We start from the raw sequence: 15,864 nt of genomic DNA on the forward strand, positions 1-15,864 counted from the left end.
CCCAAGTTCTTAACTTTTAAAAGTATGAAGCATTCCTGAGACCAAAATTTTGAGAATCACTCTTCTTTAATGTATTGGCTTAAGTTTTAATTCTTTGTATTTATAACTATAGTAAGAGTTGACTTTCCTCTGTTTTTTAGCTATCTGAGCATTTTCATCCCTCTGTGGCCCTTTTTGCAAAGACTATCCTTCAGGTAAGTCTAATATTCTAAAGTCAAAAAATAAGAAAAAAATAATCTAGTTTTAGATAATTAGTAGTTGGTCATACAGTGTTTTCTGTCCACCACATAGAAGCATAAACATTTTTTGCTGGTGGAAAGGACCAATGACTTTTTTAATACAGTAGGGTAGGTAATTCTTCCCACTGTGTGGTGAATGGAAATATAGGCTATTAGAAAATGGCAGCAGTTATTTATTACATTCTGGCTTTTCTCCTGAAGAAAGACTGCCCTCCTTTTCCCATTTGCTGTGTTGGCCACTTCAGTGTTTGGTTTCTGGTTAATAGATGACTTACAGTATTGTTTACCTATTCATAAAATCAACAGTGTATCATAAAATCTGTATGTATATGTATGATTGTATTTAATTCTTAAAGTAAGAGGGATGAGATGGATATTTGAAGGGTCATTTATGGCATATTTGATGCATTGTAGATGATGTTTTTCCTTTTTTTTTCTTATCTGGATGCATATATATAATTTGAGTTAAGTTCTTAGTCCTCCTCCCCTCTCCACCTTTCAGGGAAATTATATTCAGTATTCAGGGGACCCACTGCAGGACTTCACATTAATGAGATTCTTAGATCGGTTTGTTTACCGAAATCCAAAGCCGCATAAAGGCAAAGGTATGCTTCTATTTAATTATTTGGTTTTCACTGTTGATAATTTAATAAATGAGCAATAAAACTAGGTTTTATATTACACTGTCTTAATTTTCACATTTCAGAAAACACAGATAGTGTTGTGATGCAACCCAAAAGAAAACATTTTATGAAGGATATTCGTAGTCTTGCTGGTAAGTATAAAGCCTCGACAGTTAAAGCTGACAAGACTAGTACAAGTCAATAAAAAATTGTATTATTCTTTGCTCCATATTACCAGATAAACCTAAGTATCTATCTTTTATTCCCAAAAATTTTGTATGTATTCTTAAGTTTATTATGTCTGACTGGGCCTTTTATTTTTTTAACTTTCTACAGAAAATTTCAAACATCCGGGGTGCCTGGGTGGCTCAGTGGGTTAGGCCTCTACCTTCAGCTTGGGTCATGGTCTTGGGTCCTGGGATCAAGCCCCACATTGGGCTCTGCTCAGCAGGGAGCGTGCTTCCCCCTCTCTCTCTGCCTGCCTCTGTGCCTACTTGTGATCTCTCTATGTCAAATAAATAAAGTCTTTTTTTAAAAAAACAAAAAGAAACCTCTTAAAAAAAAGAAAATTTCAAACATCCAAAGTAAATACACAAGGATTATATTGAATGCCCTGTAACTATCACCCAGCTTCACCATTTAGCAATATTTTGCAATTTTTATACCATTTGTAGCTTTACTAGTGACTCCCCCCATATATCCCATACATATATATATATAAAACTATCTTTATCTTTTTCTTTTTCTTTTTTTTTTTTTTTTTGGAGAGAGGGAGAGTTGTGAGCAGGGGGAGGGGCAGAGAGAAAGAGAGAGATCTCAAGCAGATTCCCTGCTGAGCACGGAGCCTCACAGAGGGCTTGATCCCGCAATCCTGAGATCACAGTCTGAGCTGAGGTTCAACCAACGATGCTCAACCCGCTGAGCCACCCAGGTAGCCCTATAGTTAAAGATCATCGTAAGCTGTCTCTTAAGGTTTCAGTAGAAAGCCCACACACAACTAGTTTTTTTATATAATAAATCACAGCTCCTTTTCATTCAGAGACTAGGACTAATTGGTGCTTTATTAATCATTTACTTTCCAACTGATTTATTTCACAGAGATCCAGAGATGTAATGGACTTAGCCAAAGTTTAAATAGAGTTAGAATTTAGAAGCCAAGTCCAGTTTTAATCAAGATGAGTTAGAAATTTTCATTGTGAAGAGAGAAAATATTCTTGTAGTTCCATGTTCTTGTTCCCTGATTTTCATCAGTATTAAGTAAAATTGTGGATAAATGTTTACTTTTACTTCCTGTTCCAGAATGGCAGGTGTTACTGTCTTTCTTTCTCTGAGACGATAAGTTTAAAGTGATAATTAAGAGAACTCTTTAATTTTATTTCTCTTAAAACTGGGGTCCTGGATGTGGTTGGAGGACAGTGAAAACCATGTTCATTCACTGTGATGCACTGATGGCTATGTATGTCATTGTAGCCAACAAACAGTTTCAAATGTTGGGTCTTCTGCACTTAGACTTTTCCAGAGACTGTCCTTTGCACTAGAAGATCCCTTCTGTCCCCTTTCCTTAAATTTTGAGACTTTATAATTGGAGGTATGCTATATGTAGTCTTATGAGCTTGGATAACATAAAAAGGATTACTTTAATAAAAAATTTTTCTTAATTTGTTTTTCTAGTAAATAGTAAGGAGTTCCTTGCAAAAGAAGAAAGCCAAATACCAGTGGATGAACTGTTTTTCTACAGGTAATATACTCAATGAAGTTTCACTTGGGGAACTATTAAAATTTAAATTTTTAGGACGAAAAGATTAAATTTTTAGATTCCATAAAATGGCTTCAGTAATATAGGTCAATCTTGAAAAGCTCTAAAGGTATGTCATTTGGGGCACCTGGGTGGCTTGCTCAGTTGGTTAAGGGGCTACCTTCGACTTAGGTCATAATCTTAAGAGTCCTGGGATTGAGCCCCACATCAGGCTCCCTACTCAGTAGGGAGTCTGCTTCTCCTCCTTTTGCCGCTCCACCCCACCCCCAAGCTTGTGCTTGCTTGCTCTCTTAAATAAAATCTTTTTTAAAAATAGTGTGTCAGCCTATTTTTTTTTGCAAAAGCAATTTATAAATCATTCAGCTTTCTAATCCTAAGATATCTAACTGAAACTTAAATAAGTAAACTTGTGGGTGTTTTTAATAATGTAGCTTAAATTTTATGACTCTTGACTTCATAAAACCTAATCTTTTAATTTCTTATTTTTTTAATATAGTAATTATCTTATAGGCTTTAAATCTGTTATCGTCTAACGTTATGATAAGCAACTCATGAATAATTTGTCCAAAATACAACTCTAAGCAGAATTAGCAAAATTCACTGTGCTATTACATAGAGAACTCCTAAACTTACTAGTATTCTTATTGTTATCTGTTTGGTTAATTCTGTTTATTTGCTTTTTAAAAAATATTTTGTGTGAAGAATTTTCAGAGTATGATCTCATCTGCAGAATGCTAAGTTTCATTCTACCCCAGTATTAGAATAGGTCTGATAAAATACTGTGATGTTATCTAGAGCCACATTTTTGCCTTATTTCTAACACTTAGGTCATTGGTGTTGACACTAAAACAACCTGTCATTTAATTTAATTAATGTAAATTGTCATTCAATTAAGATGAAGTGTTTTTATGCACTAAATCCTAAGTCTTTGAAATTTATTATACTTCACTTCAGAAGTAGCTATTTTAATTCAGAACTTTTGTTTATAATAAAAATTTTAGTCATTTATATCCAATTGAATTAACAGTTCTTACACTTGTCTATGTCACTGGTCATAGGTGCTTTGATTATACCAAATGGGCCATTTAATACAATTATTATAAGGGAGCCTGGGTGGCTTAGTCTGACTCTTGGTTTTTGCTCAAGTCATGATCTCTGAGTTGTGAGATTGAGCCCTGTGTCAGGTTGCATGCTCAGCAGGGAGTCCGCGGGAGATTCTCTCTCCCTCTCCCCTCCACCTCGTGCGCATGCACAACGTTGTCTGTCTAAATAAATAAAATCTTAAAAAATAAGATACATAACATGCATGTTTTTTCAGGTATTATAAAAAAGTTGCTATTGTTAAAGAGAAACAGAAACGGAATGCAGATGAAGAAAGTATAGAAGATGTGGATGATGATGAGTTTGAAAAAATGATTGGTAATTTGTTTTTAACTTTAATCTGTAAAATAATCTTTCTACTTATAGAACCATAGAATGTTAGTGGTAAGGATATCTTAGTTTTGAAAAATCATTTAGCTAAGAATACCATGCAAATGATAATGAAGAACTAAAAAATATTTCAGTGGCATATGGTAGTTCACCCACACTTGCTCCAGAAAGATTTAGGATTGTGCGTGGACAGGTCACGGGAAAAATAAATTTCTATTTATGTGGCGTGTATTCATTCTTAAGGCCTAATCTTTTATAGAAGAGAAACCATTTTTACTGTTCCTAATTTCCTTGCACTATTGGTATCAGTAGTGTGCTCTTTCATCTCTTTTATCTTTGTGATCCATAGAGCTATAAAATTTTAATCTCTATTTAGACTGAAACAAAAAACCGGAAATTAGAAAAACTTACATTGAGTTTTTTTTGCACATTGTATCTACTAAAAATAAGCACTTAAACGAATTGCAATTGCTAAATATCATTTTGATATTGACCCTCTTTCCTTAAAAGAGTTGTAGAAAGCCGAAATTAACTGGAATCCATTTTGGTCTGGGAATTTAATTGAGGTCCGTAAAAAATAATAATAATTAAGGTCAGTATATTCACAGGCTTACATAGATTAATAAAACACACAAGCAGTAGTCAGGTTTATAAAACATCATTTTGGTGTTTACGTATCATAAATAGCAGAATGACTGTGTTAATTGGTTCAGATAGAGGACTTGTCAACTTTGTTATTCCTTGCTGTTATCTGACAGTTTATATATTGTTCTCTGACAGACACATTTGAAGATGATAATTGTTTCACCTCCGGAAAGGATGACCTTGATTTTGCCAGGTAAAATAACTTTTCTTAAGTCTTATTTTTTAAAAAACTGTTTTCTTAGCATTTCCTGAATTTTTTTCCTCAGAACAGTAGAATACAGGACTCTGTGATGTGTAGGAGAAATTTATTGAAATATGCTTGGGAAATGGAGGTAGTATTTTCATTGTAGACTTTAATAATGCATAGAGGTTCTAGGCTGTCTAACTTTGTTAATAGCCTAGTACCCTGCTAATCACCAAAAACACATTAGAAAACAATGTTCTCTGCTACATGTTGTTTTTCTTCAGCAACATGAAAAAGAAAAGAAAAGGTGCTAAGGAAGACCCAGAAGATGAAGATTCAGAAGGCAGTGATGATGAGCTTGACAACTTGGATGATGATGAAGTTTCTTTAGGAAGTATGAATGAAGAATTCACTGAAATTGATGAAGATGGAGGAACATTCATGGATGTGTTGGACGATGAAAGTGAGGGCATTCCAAGTAAGCATTTTTTTTCCCCAAGTAAACATTTTTAAAATACGAGGCAAAAAAGTGTATTTTCCTTTTTTCCTCAGTATAAGCTAGTTTTTTCTGTTGAAGCCTTTTTTAAACATTACTTTATATTCAAATTAATAATCAGGTTGGCTAGAAATTTAAATAGGATCTTTTCCCCCTCTTATTTGGAATTGAACAGAGGTTGAGTTTTGAGCTTTTATTTTAATTAATAGGCTTTTTGCACAATACCTGTTGAGCTGTTAAGTTACCCTTTTTTTATTGTTAGAAAGTAGTTATTTCTCCAAGTTAATCACAATATTCATTATTTATCTTTGCCTTATAGCAGTTCTGTTGTTTTTAAATTGCTTAATAGTGTTTTTATTTTTGTTTTGTTTTTGTTTGGGGGCGCAATAGAACTTGATGAAGTCAGCTCTAAAACCAGGACAAAGAGAGGCAAGAGAAAAGGGGCAAATGATTTTGACTTTGCTGGATCATTTCAAGGTAAGAAAACATCTCTTTTAAACCTAAGTAGGGCCTCTGAGAAAGTTACTACTCATTATCATTTTGGGAGATTTTCTAAATTGGTTAGTATAATTTTGTTTTTGCTTTTATGATGGATAACATCGGTTTCCTCTGTTTTTAATATGTGAAAGTTGTTTCACACATCATACCTTCATATTTTTTCCTCGTAACTTCCTTCCTCTCATTTAAATATCTCTAGATCATCTTTAAAGTATCATAACAGATTATGCTTTTTAATGTTAACACTTGTAAGATGCTAATAAAGGGAAAAGGTGCTATGTCAGGTGACAGTTTTATCTTTTTGATAAAAATGTAGAAAGCATTTTAAGTATTTGATTCCTGAAATCTGTGATAAATACACAGACTTGCTTTTTCTTCATGCTTTGAACGTCAGACACTTAAACTTGCAAAACTTATCAGCTCTTTGAAATACTAACAGTGACAATCCTCTTAATTAGATGATTTACCTGGTATATAAATTATAACATTATCTTTCAGATTTTGTCTTCCACTGAGTAATGTCCAGTGACACTTTAATAGTAGCATATGCTTAAGTATAAGACAAAGTTTTCCCTAAAATCATCTCCAGAGAGAAATGCTGCCTTATTCTTAAGTCCTCCTGAGACTGTCATATTAAAAGATGATGTTTCAGTGACTTTATTTGAATAATAAAGCACTATTTCAGAAGACAATAGCCTGAAAGATGTCAGATCTCAGCTGACAGTAGTTTCAGATGCAGATTAAAGGATACCTGACAGAATTGGTTAAAACAAAAGGAGGCCAAGGAATTTCAAACACTGATAAATTAGGGGCCGCAAGAGAGTTCACCCTACATTTGCAAATGTTGGATATCATTATGAATAAGCAAACCTTAAGGCAACTTTAAGAAGGCAGTAACTGTGCTTACTAGTTGATATTAACAGTTATATGTCTGTAAGATGAATGAAAACAAACAAAAAACCTTTCTGGGTACTCTACAAATGGGAATATTAACTCAAGAGAAGATATTCCATAATAGCATCAAATGCAGTTCCTTAATAATATACACAAAATTTTATATGAAAGGCTGTAGAAACTGTTTTATCAAAAGTGGCTTGATACCCATGCAAAGACTTTCATGAATGTTTGTAGCAGCACTATTAATAGCCAAAAAGTGGGAACAACCCCAGTGTCTGTTCACTGATGAATAGGTAATGGAATATCATTCAGCAAAAAAATGGAATGAGATACTGACTGTAGTATGGGTGAGCTTCAGAAATGTTATGCTAAGTGGGACGCCTGGGTAGCTCAGTTGGTTAAGCAGCTGCCTTCGGCTCAGGTCATGATCCCAGCGTCCTGGGATCGAGTCCCACATCGGGCTCCTTGCTCGGCAGGGAGCCTGCTTCTCCCTCTGTTTCTGCCTGCCATTCTGTCTGCCTGTGCTCACTCTTGCTGCCCTCCTCTCTCTGACAAATAAATAAAAAAAAAAGAAACCTTTAAAAAAAAAATAAAAAAATAAAAAAAATTAAAAAAAAAAGAAATGTTATGCTAAGTGAAAGAAGCCAGATACAGAAGACCACACTCACATCATATGATCCCACTTATGTGAACTAGCCAGAAAGACAAAGCCCTCTTGGGGAGAGGGCGTGTGACTGCAGATGGGCACCATGGATCTTTTGGAGTTAATGGAAATGTTTTAAAATTGCAATGTGATGATAGTTGAACAACTATAAGTTTACTAAAACATACTGAATTATACACATGAAAATGAGAACAGCTGAGTTTTATGATGAATTTTACTCCCTACTAAAGTTGCTTTTAAAAATGGCCCTAGTAGATGCAAAAAATTTGAACAATATTATTTCAAGAAAAGTCAAAATGGATAAAAGCAGTATTCTTAGTAAATATATTTTTAGGTAATGTGATTTTTAAATGTGTGAATTAAAATTTAATAAATATTAAAAGTAAGTGTTTTAGTTTATTTTGGAAGTTTGTATGTTCAGAATTACAGGTTAAGTGGTTTTTCCTTTCGTAGAACCACTTTGAGAAGTGTAGACAAAATTTCATTTATAACATAAAAAACGTACCCTCCATCAGTTTCTTCACAGTTAGACCAAAGAATAAAAACTCTGACTTAACTAGATCTTACAGTTTGCCTTAAGTATTCCAAAATTCAACCATGGTCAACTTTGTAATTAGTCTTGGCTGATACTGTGAAAAAGGGTAAACCTGGAACAGTGTTTCCAAATCTGAAAGGCAGGCAGGAAGACACTATTGTCATCTCAACAATTTTATTAACTCTTAAATACATTATATTTGTCTTTAAATCCCAGCTACTTAATGGTGCTAGAAGATCACTGTAATTCTGTATTTTAACCCAAATGCAACCTTTTTATAACAGAACCATGTTAAAAGATTGTTGAATCACTGTTGTACACCTGAAATTAATGTAACACTGTATGTCAACTATATTTCGATTTTTTTTTTTAAATCATTGGATTTACAGTTCAATAATCTAGGCTTACACTTTTTTTTAGGACCAAGGAAAAAAAGGAAAGGAAATTTCAATGACCCCAACCTGTTTGTATCTGCTGAGGAGGTAAGACTAATATACTGTTTTAAGAAGTTAGCTATTCTATATTGTTTTGGGTTTTCTAATAAATGTATCTCTATTTAAGTTTGGCCACCTACTGGATGAAAATATGGGATCCAAGTTTGATAACATTGGCATGAATGCCATGGCCAACAAAGATAATGCAAGTAAGTAACTGGAATAATTGATTGATTGGGGGGATGGCTGCACAGAGGGACAGAGAATCTCCAGCAAACTCCCTGCTGAGCCCAGAGCCAGGTGCAGGGCTCCATCCCACAACCTTGAGGTCATGATCTGAGCTGAAATCGAGAGTCAGACACTTAACCAACTGAGCCACCCAGGTGCCCCAAGTAACTTGAATTTTTTTATGGAGGTTTTTAAATGGCCTTAACTCAGAACTTCTGAAGATGTAAGTATTTTTTGGAGGATCGTTTTAGGAAGGATGAATAAAATGGTTCCTTATGACCTGGAAGGAATGGCTTTTTCATTTCTGTCTGGGGACCATATAGGATTAAAAAGCATTTAGACTACAGCAATAAAGACTGTAATTACTTTAAACAGTTACTTTAGTTTTTTTATCTAGACAGGTTGTTTTTATATAATAGGAATTTGCCAAGTAACTTTGTAAGTACTTATAGACATTTTTATTCTGATATTGATAAGTTACTGGCTTCTGTTCTTTTCCCAAAGAGAGTGTTCAGGGGAAATAAAATCTTTAGAGCATTTTGTTCCTTTCTTCTCCTAGTCTTTTATTTGTTAAACAGTAATCTTTAACAATAAATGCCAAAGGAAAGCAACAAACAAACGCAGGGATTTGCAAAATAGATGGGAAATGACTGTGAGCCATGGCAGACCAGAAGTTTCTGTCTTCCTCTATGGGGCCAGGAGTCCACAATGTGGTGTGCTCATCTTTCTTTTCCCCCACAAAGGTCACAAACAGCTTAGATGGGAGGCTGAACGCGATGACTGGCTGCACAACAGAGATGTGAAAAGTATCATCAAGAAGAAGAAAAATTTCAAAAAGAAGAGGCCGAAAACCACTCAAAAAATTAAAAAGCAAAGAAAATGAGTTTTCTAATTATAAATTAAGTTGTACTTACTCCTAATTTTTGCTATTCAACCACTTTTCTTGATCTTGCTCTCTGACTCCATACATTCCGGACTTTTCAATGGATTTGTAATAAACTATAAATAAATATAGCTGTCATTTATAAAATCATGTAAAGGTGTTAAAATTAAACTATATTGAGAGAAATCAAACCACTTTTCCTTATTTCTACATGGTAAAATGAGAAAGATAATAGGATACATATGTCATCGAAAGCCCTCCAACATCCATACTAAGTTTTATAATGAGCACTATTTATTAAGCATTACTTTATACCAGATGATTGTGCTAAGTGATTACATAATGCCATCTTGTTTAACCCTTACAACTATTCATAAGGTAGACAATTACCACTATTGGACAAAGAAACTGCTTCAAGAAATTAGCAGATCAGAGGTCACACTGAAGTTTTAAGCTGTGGTTTGTCACCATCACTTCAAACATGTTTCATTCCAACGTTTTCAACCACTGGTAACTACTCATCTCCAAAAGAGAATTTCTGCCACCATGTGTCCTCAGAAAGAGCTAAAATAGGGATAAACGGTAATTTTTCTTGGAAACTGACATCACCAAAAAAAAAAAAAGCCTTTTAACCTTTAATTGGTCATAAAGAAATTCTTCAACTTAAAGGGTGCCTGAAAAAGTTGTTTTATACTCTTAAGGAAAAACCTACCTTCCAAGATGAAGGGAAATTTCTTGCTCATCGTTTGCCTGAAATCTGATGAAAGAAAGGTCTTAAGATTAGACATGACTAGAAATTCATCATACTAAAACATGGAGCCATAATTTAGCGTTAGCTCTAGGGTCTATGAGACAGGAATCCTATAGATAAGAAATGTGTGTTAAGGTCCTGGTAATCAGGAACTCTCTGCTGCACTGGGTGTAATTTGCACTTGCCTTGCATGTTGTCCCCCCATAGTTACTTTGGACTTTTTCAAATTTGGCCTATATATATGATGTAATTTATTTAGAAATATTTATTTAGAAAAGTAAGTTTTCCATGTTATTGTGTAACTCTTAGTAACTATGAAGTTTGAGATCAACTTCAAAAACCGGATAGAGTCTAGTTTCTAATTCCATAGCAAGGTAAAATGGAATACTGGAATACATCTTGGATTCCATTTTACCTTGTTGTGGAATTAGAAACTTGAATTTGTTTTTAGATACTGTTCGGATGTTTTCTTTTATACACTTATACTTCACAAGTGACTGAGCATCCTTGAGCACAGTGTTCAGTGAAGTACCTTAAGAGGACAAATGACAAGTTTCAAAGATGGCCACCACCCCCAGGACTACTATTACCTGCTCTAGGGAAAGAGAAGCAGCATTTCCTCATTTTAAAAGTTGAGGGCTCTAATATAAAATTTCCCTCCAGAATGTGTTACTGGTTACTTGACAACTCAGCTCCACCACTACTTCTCAGTCTACGAAACAATGAGGTATAAGCAGCAGGCTGAATTTCTTCTACCTGTGTTCCCAAACTAAGCCAGACCAGACACTTGCTCTGTGCCCCAGACAAGTAAAATCCAAGTATGAAACACTTTCCCTAGTCTACAAGTAACATTATTTAGGGAGAAGAGTCATTAAGTCCACAATAATTAACACCAAATTTCTTACGTCCATAAAAAGGTTAACATTCAGTGTTAATATAATGTATTACTTCTTTCAGAAGTACAGGTCTGTGATTCATCAATCTTACATAACACCCAGCGCTCACCACAACACATACCCTCCCCAATGCCCATCATTTAGCCCCCCATTCCCTACCCCTCCCCTCCAGCAACCCAAAATGCCCAATATACTGAAGAAGCAATTTCTCTAAAAATGCTGTTTAGTACCTCAATGTATTAGCAAACTGCACACCCCCCTAGAAAACATGAACTACTGAATTAGGATTACCTTGGCTTGTGTTCATCTTATTAAATAAAAAATATGCTCCAAAAACGCCCAAGAGTTCAGCTACTAAAACTCCTTTAAAGATCTTCTTTGCCACTGGTTCCATAGTGCGGGCCATCCTAAGTTCAACAATAACAAATACATGTAAACCTGAACGAGCATACACAAAGTGAATACCTTTTCCACAAAAGCAACTCCATTCCTACAGTCTGAATAATTTAGGGATTAAAACCCTAAAGTTACTGTATGCTTATTTGTATTTGGTATGTCCCACAATCCTAGTTTTCATTCTCTACCCCACACAATGCACCAAAGACACCACTAGAAAAAGCACAAAAAGGAGATGAAACTGATAAAAGCACTGTAAAAAGAACTAACAATTGATGGAATTAAGATTTTTAATTGCCTAAGAATAGAATATTGATAAGGTAAATCATTATTTTTAGCCAAGCTAGGAATTAAGATATGATCTAATAGGTGCCATATGTGAAAACTCTTTGAAAGTACCCTACAAAAGTAAGGTTATTCTATAAGTGATTGTTTATGTTTCATAGCTGGAGGTTTTATTTATACAACATATTTTGAACTATGTGCCACAGCCCAAGCATTTTATATAAAGTTAAAGAAACCAACTTGTTCTGAGGAGCTGCTATTCTAAAAGTATTTTCAAACTAATTACATCACCCAAAAGACTTGTTAAAAATGTACATTTCTGGGCCTAAACCTGCAGTTCCCCAGTCCCTCAACTGTGATTCAGCAAGTCCACGGTTAGCATCCCAGTAAGGTGTGCATTTGCAAGCAACTCCAAATGACTTCTGTACAAGATGCTCTTAGACCAGGAGGAAAACCAGCCACCATCACCCAGTAAGTGGCAAACTAGGCTTTAGATCTGGACTCTCTTCCTTTCACTAAAATAAAAGCTAATCCAAAAAAGGGTTTGAGTCTTCATTCTCCTTCTCCAACGTGAAAGCTGAACAAGGGAAAGGGCTATATAGTAAGCTTTTAAAAAAGTAACATAGGACTCTTACTGAATCTATGAAATGTAAATCCAAGTTCTTACTCTGCCTCCCTATAATCCCAACAACAGGAGAAATCAGTCGTTTCTAATCTTGGGATTTTGATACCGTCTGATGTATGCTCTTTGTCGTACTGTTCTCTGCCCTCTGTGCGGAGACAGTAAAATCTCTAATACTCTACAGTCCCAGCTGTCTGCTCACCACCATGAAATGCTCACACCATTTCCTCTTGACTCCTTTTCACAATGCCTGAGAGTGGGGTAATTAAATACCCTATTTTTGTAGGATTATCCTATTAATTGCTTTACCAGGTGTCCCTTCCTTCATTTTTATAATGTGATCATCCTGGGGACTTAAAGATTAAGACTTTATTATTTTTATCGTAAAAAAAAAAAAAATGAAGCCGAGGAACTTAAAAAAGAACTTAGGTATAATCAACAGGCAGGTGAGTGGGTGGGGAGAACTGTTTTGCTATTTACCATACTGTATCTGACAGGGAGTAAGTCATGATCAGTACAGGACCTCTCTTGGGGTAATTTTTAACGTGCAATAGGTGAAAAAAAAATTTAAGTTAAAAATAAAGCGTGCCTGCAGCAATGTCCTCAGTATAAGGAATCCTAGTAAAATGTGGTTTTGTTTTGTTGGGAGGTGAGGTTAAGGGTTCAAAAAATAAAGTACAAATAAGTTACAGCATTTACCTTTTAAAAATACATATATACACATTTTACAAGTCCCTCAGCTTCAGGAAAGGTGTTTTTAACGACTGATAAAGTCTGGGTGATAAAGACCACCAAAGGCATACCTGTCCACGGCAAAGTTGGGCTACTAGCTGGCAGAGAAAGAATAAGATTAGACCGGATTTTGGAGAAGGATGGAATTTAGGTGAAATTTAAAACAAGGCAGTGCTCGAGGCACCTGGGTGGCCCAGTCAGGGGAACCACGGATTTCTTCTCAGAGTCCTAAGATCAAGCCCCGCATCGGGCGTGGAGCCTACTTTACATACATACGTAGATACATAAACGAAATAAAGCCGTCTTCCAGTGGGCTCGAAGAAAAGCAGCGCTGTGTGTCATGGGGTTTGCACACTGGCTGAGAAGCGGACTCAAGGTGCACAAGCTTAAACGTGCAATGCTGCGTCGGAAAACGCCTCGTCTGTGCGCTACAGCTGGAAAACGACGCGCCTCAGCCTCTCCGGCAAAATGATTTATCACACGGCAAGGTCTCTCGCACTCTACATGTTGGAGAGCAAGGTCTCTCAGCAACCCTGGGTTTTATCAGCTAAAGCGCTTTTTCCAGGTTCCCACGGTCCAGAACCGAGGCACCAGCGAGGCTTCCGAGAGCGCGTCAGGTTGGCTACACGCGGTCCTCAGGCCCCCGCGGCTCCCCGTCCCCCGGGTCTTCGGTGCACACCCCGCGGGCCCCCGGCTGCCCCCAGCGCTCTCCCGCCTGCCCGGACGCTCCCGCGCGGACCGCAGCCACCTCGAGTGGGCAGCGCAGGCCGCACCGCCCGATCGCAGCGACAAGCTCGCCCGCCTTGCGACCCGGAAACACTCGGGCCTGTCCCGCGCCTTCCCGCTGAATGGATATAGTGACACCCAACCTTCTTCCGTATGACCCCAGAACTTTGGCGAGGGCCCCCAGACTCCTGCCCCACTTCGTGCTCTGTCGAGCCCAAGTGAGGACGCCTAACTCGAGCCATCACCCCTCTCTTACCTGAGGTGCTTGCACACAGGACTGCGCGTGCGCAAGGTTTGGCAAAGCCCCGCCCTTCCTGGCGTTGGCCCCGCCCCCATACCGTAATTACCTTTTATCGATCCCTTCCTACTGAGAGCAGATCCTGACTGCGGGCTGCCTGGGAATTTATTTAATCCTCACAAAAACCCTATGTCATAATACGTGCTATGAGTGTCTAATTTTACAAAGAAAGAGAGAATTTTACCCTGCCTACAATCACAGAGCTAACAAGAGACAAAACTGGATTTGAACATAAGACATTGACTCGAAAAACCTGTGTTCAATTATTTTTCTACACTCTGCAACCCAAAGTGTGATAGTCTCCAAGAGTCAGAAATATGGTCATCATCTAGGAGCTTGTTAGAAATGCAGACCTACTTCAGTAGGCAGACGTAGCTAGCCTGCCGCAGCCCTACCCCTGGAATGCAAATGCTCAAATTCCGCAGTTCATAAGTCCTGTTCATCCTCCTCTAAGTTTCCAGCACCCACCCCTCCCAAAGTCTCTTTTGGGAGGCTGTACATTCCCAGTGTGACCCTGATTTGTTAACTCTAGCAGAGGGATGCAAGTGACCAGAATGAAGTTCCTTTGCTTCATCATGTCCAAGGCACAGAAGTTAGCCAAAATTCCAGTCCTGGGCTGTGGTCATAAGAGCAGGGGCAGCAGGGATCTTATCATTAACAAGTACCTAGGAAGTTTGCTGTCCATTCTCCCACGGAAAGAGAAAGAGTGACCTGTCTGGGATCCTCAGAATGAAGCTCTTTTAATCATCTGACAAAAGGTTGCAGAGATTGGATGACCCATTGCTACTAGTGCCAGAAGACACCTACTGCAGAAGAGAAGCCCAGGATGTTAGTGATTACCCAGCCATCCCTTCTAATGGCCAGAGGACACAGAGCAGTGGGGACCTACAGCCTCTAGCAGCACTGTTCCTGAGGCTGGGGAAGTGGGGGCAAGATTCCTGCTTGCCAGCTGCCCAGTGCTGGAGTGGAGTGCTTCTCCATCTCCCCAGTCTAGGATGACAAAGTGTCACCAGTTAAACTGCCCTGGACCCTGAACGTTTCCAGCATCCAACTCTATCTTGCTGGTGTTCAACTTCTGAAGAAGGAAGCCAGTTTTTAAAAACTCCCAAAATACCAAGAGGTTACACCCTCCCCCTCTATGTGGGATTCCAAAGTAAATTTCAATCCTGTACTACACTAGGAAGTAGCACTTCTCTTGCTAAAGAAGACGGGAAAAGCACAACTTAATCCTGAAGAGGCACTGTACTACATAAAGAGGGGGATGGCATAGGAGCAGCTGAATTGCCTTCCCCTAAAAATCAGCCTTGGGCCAACTGGCACACAACAGCCATATGCTTCTTTTTTATTTTCGGTGATTATCGGTTACATATCACACCCAGTGTTCATTCCATCAAGTGCCCTCCTTAATGCCCATCACCCACTTATCCCATCTTCCCACCCACCTCCCCTCCAAGAATCTTCAGTTTCTTTCCAAGAGCTTTATGCTTCTTGATCCTTGATTTCCTGCTTTACTAATCAGACTTTACAGTTCAATCAACCTAGACATTTTTGGTCACCAGTTTTGTTTTGGTTTTCTTTTTTTCTCACTCCCCCCCCCCACCCTCTCAATTTCTCTCTCCCCCTCTCTCTCTCTCTGATATAAGTC

The 15,864-nt window shown here is 37.5% G+C and overlaps 2 protein-coding genes across 7 annotated transcripts in view; one reads left to right on the forward strand and one right to left on the reverse strand.

The window, feature by feature from the left end:
- CEBPZ (CCAAT enhancer binding protein zeta) overlaps nucleotides 1–9,545 on the forward strand; it is a 21,065-nt gene extending 11,520 nt beyond the window's left edge. For both annotated transcript variants that reach the window (XM_032352955.1, XM_032352956.1), the window contains exons 6-16: nucleotides 141–194; nucleotides 742–844; nucleotides 946–1,014; nucleotides 2,534–2,600; nucleotides 3,937–4,037; nucleotides 4,830–4,887; nucleotides 5,163–5,356; nucleotides 5,765–5,851; nucleotides 8,389–8,450; nucleotides 8,530–8,611; nucleotides 9,374–9,545. In XM_032352955.1, coding sequence (XP_032208846.1) covers nucleotides 141–194; nucleotides 742–844; nucleotides 946–1,014; nucleotides 2,534–2,600; nucleotides 3,937–4,037; nucleotides 4,830–4,887; nucleotides 5,163–5,356; nucleotides 5,765–5,851; nucleotides 8,389–8,450; nucleotides 8,530–8,611; nucleotides 9,374–9,513 — 1,017 coding nt within the window. In that variant the 3' untranslated portion in view covers nucleotides 9,514–9,545. The remainder of the gene's footprint in view (nucleotides 1–140; nucleotides 195–741; nucleotides 845–945; nucleotides 1,015–2,533; nucleotides 2,601–3,936; nucleotides 4,038–4,829; nucleotides 4,888–5,162; nucleotides 5,357–5,764; nucleotides 5,852–8,388; nucleotides 8,451–8,529; nucleotides 8,612–9,373) is intronic.
- The window catches only part of CEBPZOS (CEBPZ opposite strand), a 22,597-nt gene extending 8,349 nt beyond the window's left edge, over nucleotides 1–14,248 (reverse strand). For 2 of the 5 annotated variants that reach the window (XR_004287967.1, XR_004287968.1), the window contains exons 1-3: nucleotides 11,452–11,567; nucleotides 10,226–10,270; nucleotides 9,545–9,629 (exon numbers count right to left, since the gene is read on the reverse strand). Coding sequence is in view for 3 of the 5 variants with exons in the window: in XM_032352964.1 (XP_032208855.1) it covers nucleotides 9,547–9,629; nucleotides 10,226–10,270; nucleotides 11,452–11,566 (243 nt within the window). In the remaining 2 variants the exon portion in view is untranslated. The other 3 variants (XM_032352964.1, XM_032352965.1, XM_032352966.1) reach the window with 3 other exon arrangements.
- Between the last annotated feature and the right edge of the window lie 1,616 nt (nucleotides 14,249–15,864).

The sequence above is a fragment of the Mustela erminea genome, chromosome 7 (genome assembly GCF_009829155.1).
Source record: "Mustela erminea isolate mMusErm1 chromosome 7, mMusErm1.Pri, whole genome shotgun sequence".
In the NCBI taxonomy this organism is placed as follows: domain Eukaryota; kingdom Metazoa; phylum Chordata; class Mammalia; order Carnivora; family Mustelidae; genus Mustela; species Mustela erminea.